Genomic DNA, 8,429 nt, shown 5'->3' on the forward strand with positions numbered 1-8,429 from the left:
TTTAAGTTTCTATCACTCTCGCAACCCACCATATATTTACTACTCCACAATGCATTCCCTTAGGCCCAAATATGGTGAAGTGTCATGTAGTCGACGTTCACATGACACCACTAAGGGAATCACAACATACATACTATCAAAATATCAAACGCATATCAAATTCACATGATTACTTGCAACATGATTTATCCCGTGACCTCAAGAACAAAAGTAACTACTCACAATCAAAAAACATGCTCATGATCAGAGGGGTATTAATATGCATAATGGATCTGAATATATAATCTTCCACCAAATAAACCATATAGTAATCAACTACAAGATGTAATCAACACTACTAGTCACCCTCTAGCAACAATCTATAGTTCCGGTAACAAGATTGAATATAGGAGATGAACTAGGGTTTGAGATGAGATGGTGCTAGTGAAGATGTTGATGGAGATTTCCCTCCCCAAGATGGGAGAGTTGTTGGTGATGATGACGACGATGATTTCCCCCTCTGGGAGGGAAGTTCCCCCGGCAGAATCGCTCCGCCGGAGGGCAAAAGTGCTCCTGCCCAAGTTCCGCCTCGAGGCAGCGGCGCTCCGTCCCGAAAGTATTATTGTGATTTTTCTAGGTCAAAACCACTTATATACCAGAAGATGGGCACCGGAGGTGGGCCGAGAAGGGCACAACCTACCAGGGCACGCCAGGGGGGCCTGGCGCGCCCAGGTGGGTTGTACCCACCTGGGTGCCCCCTCTAGTACTTATTGGCTCCAATATTTCTTATATATTCCATAAAAATCTCCATAAAGTTTCAGTCCATTTGGAATTGTGCAGAATAGGTGGCCTGACGTGGCTTTTCCAGGTCCAGATTTCCAGCTGCTGGAATTCTCCCTCTTGGTGTGTTCCTTGTAAATTATGGGAGAAAAGGCATTAGAATTACTCCAAAAAGCATTATTATGGATAAAACATTATAAATAACAGCAAGGAAACATGATGCAAAATGGACGTATCACTAGGCACAACTGGATCAACATTATAAATGATAGTTTCATCTTTAACTATAACTGGCTCCTCAATCTTTTCTTTAACAGGGGGGTGATATTTAAACCATTTCTCTTTAGGGAGATTAACATGAGTAGGAAAAGATTCATAAAAAGAGGCTACTATCTCAGAGTCAAGTCCATATTTAGTGCTAAACTTTCTCCTTCACAAGGCCAAAAATTATATATATAATTCTGATCACGATGAACTAGATGCATAGGATAAAACTTTTGGTGAAATTCCAATTTCAATTGACTCCAATCGCAAGCTCCAATATCATCGCATAGCCTATACAATGTCAATGCCTTTCCCTTCAAAGATAAAGGGAGGACCTTCTTCTTAACTTCATCTCCGGATAAACCTGCAAGCTTAAATAATCCACAAACTTCATCCACATAGATTAGGTGCATATCACGATGTAATGTTCCATCTCCCGCATAAGGATTAGCTAGCAGTTTCTCTATCATACCCAAAGGAATCTCATAATAAATATTTTCAGTAGGTGCAGTAGGTTGAGGAGCAACTCTTTGTGCTTCTGGTCAAGGTGAAGATACTCCGAACAAACCCCTCAAAGGATGGTTTTCCATAGTAACAAGTGACAGTAAATTTCAGCATGTAGTATATATTTTTCCTTACCAGAAGCGCTTCACTCCCCGGCAATGGCACCATAAAAGAGCCTTGATGACCCATTAGAATAGGGGATCTACCACAGTCCTTTCGATAAGTAAGAGTGTCTAACCCAACGAGGAGTAGAAGTAAATGACAAGTAGTTTTCAGCAAGGTATTTTCTTCAAGCACTAAAATTGTCGGTAACATATTGTTTGGTAGCAAGATAATTTGTCACGAGCAAGTAATAGTAACGGTAACAAAAGTGCAGCAAGGTAGCCCAATCCTTTTTGTAGCAAAGGATGGGCCGGAACGGTCTCTTATAATAAGTAAAACGTTCTTGAGGACACACGGGAATTTCATCTAGTCACTTTCATCATGTTTTTTGAATTCACGTTCGCTACTTTGATAATTTGATATGTGGGTGGACCGGTGCTTGGGTGCTGTTCTTACTTGAACAAGCCTCCCACTTATGATTAACCCCTCTCGCAAGCATCTGCAACTACGAAAAAAGAATTAAGACAAAATATAACCATAGCATTAAACATATGGATCCAAATCAGCCCCTTACGGAATAGCGCATAAACTAGGGTTTAAGCTTCTGTTGCTCTAGAAACCCATCATATAGTAACTACTCCATGATGCATTCCCTTAGGCCCAAATATGGTGAAGTGTCATGTAGTCGACGTTCACATAACACCACTAAAGGAATCGCAACATACATATCATCAAAATATCGAACGAATGCCAAATTTACGTGATTACTTATGACAAGACTTCTCCCATGTCCTCAAGAACAAAAGTAACTACTCACAAAAGAAATTCATGCTCAAGATCAGAGGGGTGTTGAATAGCATAATAGATATGAACATTATGATCTTCCACCAAATAAACCAGCTAGCATCAACTACAAGATGTAATCAACACTACTAGCAACCCACATGTACCAATATGAGGTTTTGATACAAAGATTGAATACAAGAGTGAACTAGGGTTTGAGATGGGATGGTGATATTGAAGATTGGCCCTCCCATGATGAGAGGGTCGGTGGTGATGACGATGGCTTCGATTTTCCCCTCCCGGAGGGAAGTATCCCCGGCGGAATCGCTCCACCGGAGAGCAAAAGTGCTCCTGCCCAAGTTTCGCCTTGAGACGGCGGCGCTCCGTCCCAAAAGCCCCCCCCCCCTCATTTTTTTCTAGGGAAAATGGGCTTATATACAAGAAGATGGGCACTGGAGACTGGCCAGGGGCCCCACTACCCACCAGGCGCGCCAGCGGGTAGGCGCGCCCTGGTGCTTAGTGGGCACCTGGGTAGTCCCCTCTGGTATTTCTTTTCTCCAATAATTTTTATATATTCCAAAATAAATCTTCATAAAATTTTAGGTCATTTGGAGATGTGCAGAATAGGTATATCTGATATAGCTTTTTCAGGTCCAGAGTTCCAACTGCCGGCAATCTCCCTCTTCATGTAAACCTTGCATATTAAGAGAGAAAAGGCATTAGAATTTCTCCATATAGTGTTATAATGATTAAAAACACTCTAAATAACAGTAGGAAAACATGATGCAACATGGACCTATCAGGAGACATCATCAAAACCTATCAAGTACCTTCAAACAAACTATCATCTACTTGCTCTTATTTTTATTTGTCTTTACCTCTCATTTTCATCTCCCCCACTTCTATTTTTTACAAAAACACAAAAGATATTTTAATTTTGCATTTTTGCTTGCTTTGCCACTATGGCTAGTTATTCTCTTGTTGCTTGTACCCCTCAGAATGAAGTACTAAATTTTGAACAAAGGGGAGGTGAAAGTTTAAAAGATGCTTGGCATAGGATTTGCGATGCTCAGAATAGATCAACTCTTAACCAATCTACTACCATTCTTCTTCACAATTTTTATGTTGGTGTCAATACTTGGTTTAGATTTGTGCTTGACACTATTACCGGAGGGAATTTTTTGAGTAGTCACCCTATGGGTGCTTTCAATGCTATTAGAAATTTAGTGGGATCACCACCTATTACTATTAATGAAATTGCATTAACTCTGGAGCATGTTATGCAAAGGCTAGAAGCGATTGAAAATAAAATACATACGGTTAACATATTTAGAATCTAGATAAGAAGGTCCAGTACTACGTTAATCACACACTAGAATTGAGGGGGCAGTTGATTAAATATCAGATGCATCGGGGCACATGATCGCTTTTTTGATGGGATGTGACAATGGTCGGGCCTTAACCCACGCTCGCATGTTATGCTAACCCACCAGGTGGGGGACATTGCAGCCATGTAGGCTCATAGATGGGATTGGTCTATGCTATCAAAGCTGGGCCAAACCCTCATCATAAACCAAGGGTGGGAATACTTCGTAGCTAAGGAATGACTATGCGGAAATAATTCCGACAAATGGTGCAACCGGAGGAAGGTAAGATGCTTATCGAAAGCTGGGATGGCCTTGGACACCTCAGATTTAGTATGATAAATCAAGACTTAAGGAGGATTCATTAAACCTCTTTCAAGACTGGCGACCCGAGAGGAAGAACAACTCGGAAGAACCGAGGCGCGTCCAGACTTGAAGACCGGTTCAGGGGCTGCTGATGGTGTCCTGGTTGGGGGTTTATCAACACGTCGTCTCTCAGTCTAGTGGGCCGAGCCGAGGACCCCCATGTCGGTTCACTAGTGGGCCATGTCGACGCGACCCATGGCAAATGAAAGGAGGATTCTCGAAGGCTTGACGTACACCCCAAGATATTAGAAGTCTTCTACAATACGTTATCCTTGCATGTAACCGACTAAGATGTATTCCTAGCCCCCCGGTACCTATATAAACCAAGGGGTAGTGCTCGTAGACGACACACAACAATCTCCGAGTAGATCGACTGTGATTTGTACTCCATCCCAAAGCAATAAAACACAAGCATGACATAGGATTTTGCCTTCATAGAGACACCGAACCTGGGTAAAAGACCCATGTCCTTTTACCATTGTCTCAAGACCTTAGTTCGGGACCCCCTACCTAAGATCTGCCAGATTTACCTGCGTCACCAGGCATCGTCCCAAAATCTAGTCATGCAATCATCACCCGCAGCTTTCTGACAACATCTATAAAATATATCTTTAACTTCCATCAAGCCATTCTAGAAATGAGAGTTGCTAGGAGATGGTTCACATTGAGTCAAAGTTTTCTTTTTCAAATACTTCGTTCTAACCATCTCCTGACAATCTCCCTCCTCGTTTTCTAGTCTCCAAAGCCATTTGCATAAAAGACTTATATTCTTAATATCAAAATTACTAACTCCAAGGCCACCCTGATCCCTTGGTTGGCACACATCATTCTAGTTTATCAGATGATATTTATGCACACCTTCTTTTTCTTGCCAGATCAACTGAGCCCAGGAGAAAAATAAAATCTTTTACCTACGCCATTTGGTAATATAGAAAAGGAGCATGTGGCTAGGAATGTTACTCATGCAAGTTGCTACAAGGATTAGCCTACCCTGCATAGGAAGCAAGGTTCTCTGCCACATAGCTGCTTTCCTTTCACATTTCTTCTTTCCACTTTTTCATTCCTTATTACCAAGCCTCTTATAATGCAAAGGAAGACCCAGATAACCAAAAAGAAAGTCCCCAATAGCACAAGTAAAAATCTGAGCATAGCCCTTCCGTTTTTAGTTTTGCCCCATAGTAAACCTTGCTTTCAGAAAATTATTCTTTAGTCTAGTCAAATGCCCGAACACACACAAATTAATCTTTAAGGTGCAACTTTATAGAAGTATAGTCGGAAAACAGTGAAACGATGAACAATAGTGGACATTCCTTTGGAGTTGCTGCTGCTGCCATTTTTTATAATAGCTATCACATTACATGTGAATTCCCACACTTAAATTTTAAGCACATAATTCCCACACTTGAATTTTAAGCACATTTCTAGAGAGACGAATTGTGTAGCTCATGAATTAGTCAGTTTGGCTAGGCGTAAGGTATGCAGAGGGTGTTTGGTTACAAGAGACTATGAATTTTTTTAGTCCCAAGGACTGAAGAAAAGAAATCCTTCAGTGAAGTCTTTTTCTAGTTCATGAAGAAAAAGTCACTTCTGTTTAGTTACATAGGAATTAAAACAAACTTTTTCTAGTCTTAACCAAACAGGGCCGCAGTGTGTTGATGGAGGATCCCCTGAAGAAATTATTACCATGTTGTAACGATGATCACCATGCAATAAAGGGTTGTTTGATGCAGCAAAAATAGTGGTATTAACTCATTTTCAATCAATAAGTCTAGTGTATGATGTTTTTTTTTTTGAGATAGCCTAGTCTATGAGGTACTGTAAAACTGTAAAAACGTCACATAACGGCTAGCGGACGCGCGGCGCAACATCCAACCAGCCCATATTCTGCGCTTCCCTGTTCAGGACCGTTCTGCGCGCATGCGTACGCAGAGAGCCGTCCCCAACGGCTCTCTCTCCGCTCTGTACAGACAGACACAAGAATGCAGCGCTCGGAGGTAGCCCACCCCCACGGAGCCACGCGAACGCGTCCGACCAACTGGCGACACCAACCCCCACATGGCCCCGCTGGCCCACTGCCAGTTGTGGCGCCGCACCCTCACCCGCACCTCCTCCCCCTCCCCCTCCCCGCCGCTTCTCCCTCCTTTTCCTGCGCTATTTATCACCGCCCTCGCTGCGTGTGCCACTCCCATCGTAAAGCCACACAAAGAAAGAGAGGCAGTCAGAGCAGAGCGGAGCCTTCGCCTTCTCCCGCACACACACAGCCGCAATGGCGCGCGCCGGCGCTCTCTGCCTCGCGCTGCTCTGCCTCCTCGCGGCGCACTCCGCCGTCGCCCAGAAGGCCGCGGCCCCGGCCGCCGCGCCCACCACCACCACGCCCACGCCGGCGGCTCCCGCCAAGAAGACGCCCGCGCCCGCCGCGGCGCCGACCACCACCACGCCCGTCGCCGCCACCCCACCGACCGCAGCGGCTCCCACCACCCCCGCAACCCCCGCCCCCGCCGCGGCGCCACCCACCAAGGCCACCCCAGCACCAGCCAAGGCTCCCGCCGCGGCACCGCCCACCAAGGCCGCCGCCTCGCCCCCTGCCCCGGCTCCCAAGGCCAGCACCCCGCCGGTCGAGGCCCCCGTCGCCGCCCCTCCCGCTCCCGTCGCCGAGGCACCCGCCACCATCCCCACCAAGCCCGACGCCCCCGCGCCCGCCCCGGCCAAGAAGAAGAAGAAGTCGTCCTCCAAGAAGAAGAAGAGCAAGGCCCCGGCCCCCGCTCCCGTCGCCGCCGAGGCCCCCACCAAGTCCAAGAAGGCCAAGGCCCCCGCGGCCTCCGACGACTCCGAAGCCCCCGGCCCCGCACTCGATGCTGCCGCCGACGACACCGCGGTACGTTCCCATCTCCACCCTCTATACTACGCCATTTGAACCGACAGTGCCCGTCGAAGTTTCACAACTGATCTACGCACAACCGACAGTAGTTTCTTTTTCCTTTGGCAAAGAACTGCTACGTAGTTGGACGCGACGCCGAACTTTGCCCGCTGTTAGTACGTAGTAAAATAATTAACAATGCTCTTACTTACAGTGGCTACTGAGTTTAGTATTACATCTATGAGTGCTTAGATGGCTAATTTAGTAATTAGTGCCATAATGGCTTGCTCATTAGCAGGACCATAGCTTTGTTTGGCTCCACCAAGCATGTGACTAGGGAAAGGGAAGTGACTGATGAGTGAGAACAGTGGCGGTGGTAGATGCATCCGCATGTGGCCCGTCCCGACATGTTGGCCAGGCACGCATGTGCATCATGCCGTTGCTACGGACAGAGCAGTTAATGGAAAGTAAATAAAAGAATTAAACATTTCAAAAGTCAAGCTTCTACAAGTCACTGCTGTTATACAACTCGGAGCGTGTACCGCGCCCGTAAACAATGCATTCCGGAAGCCTCCACGACACTGCTCCTGCTAGTAAACACGTTATTTTTACCTGCCGATTAAATTTTTGCCTGGTTACTGCAGGGCGCGATCCAGAGCATGGCAGGGAGCATCATGTCGGCGTGCGCGATGGCGCTGGGCCTCCTCGCCCTCCTCGCCTAGGCGAGCAAAGCCGGCGAACGCGGGAGGCCAGCCGGCCGGCCCGGCCCCGTCGAGGCCCGCCACGAGGACACGCAATCATGCGGCGGCCGCTGCACCGCGCCTTTCGGACGAGCTGTCTGCGTCCGTGTCTGTGCATGCCACCACATTTTGTGCTGTATCTCGTGTCTATTTTTTCTAACTGGCCGGACGGGCCGGCATCTCCTTCCTGTGTAGTCCCACTCACGCACGTCCGCCTCGGATTCTTTCTTTCTTGCCCCCTTCCTGTACCAAATTGAGGAGATTTGATTTATATTTTTATTATTACCCCTCATTGTATTATTCCATCATTGTTTAATCATAGATCTGTCTCTTTCATCATGCGCGCGTGCACTGTTTGCTGGGACTGTGCTGTGCTGGTCAGATCTGGTTTTGGTTTGATGTGTATGGCGCCTGGATCTGATCTGGACATGGACCAGTGACACCGCAACGGAAATGGGGATTTTACCTTTCTAGGACGTGCTCTCTCTAACACGGTCGCACACGAAATGCTAACACAATTTGGGTATTTTCCACCGCTTTCCAATAATACCTACGCTCGCCTATTTCTCTCGAGATGGTATTTTGTTAGGACATCTCGTTTTGTTCGGACAAGCAGAAATACGCAGCATGCATGTTACTCCAAAAAAAAAACCCGATGCTTCCCTATACGACCGTCAAGACAACTGACAG

At 46.4% G+C, this 8,429-nt stretch overlaps 1 protein-coding gene across 1 annotated transcript; it reads left to right on the forward strand.

The window, feature by feature from the left end:
- The first annotated feature begins 6,307 nt into the window (after positions 1-6,307).
- On the forward strand, positions 6,308-8,078 carry LOC125536451 (uncharacterized). The gene is made up of 2 exons (XM_048699680.2): positions 6,308-7,017; positions 7,644-8,078. Exons 1-2 carry the CDS (start codon positions 6,409-6,411, stop codon positions 7,719-7,721), a joined length of 687 nt encoding a protein of 228 aa, XP_048555637.1. The 5' UTR covers positions 6,308-6,408; the 3' UTR covers positions 7,722-8,078.
- Positions 8,079-8,429: the final 351 nt, after the last annotated feature.

Source organism: Triticum urartu, chromosome 2A, assembly GCF_056163025.1.
Source record: "Triticum urartu cultivar PI428250 chromosome 2A, HENAU_Tu73, whole genome shotgun sequence".
In the NCBI taxonomy this organism is placed as follows: domain Eukaryota; kingdom Viridiplantae; phylum Streptophyta; class Magnoliopsida; order Poales; family Poaceae; genus Triticum; species Triticum urartu.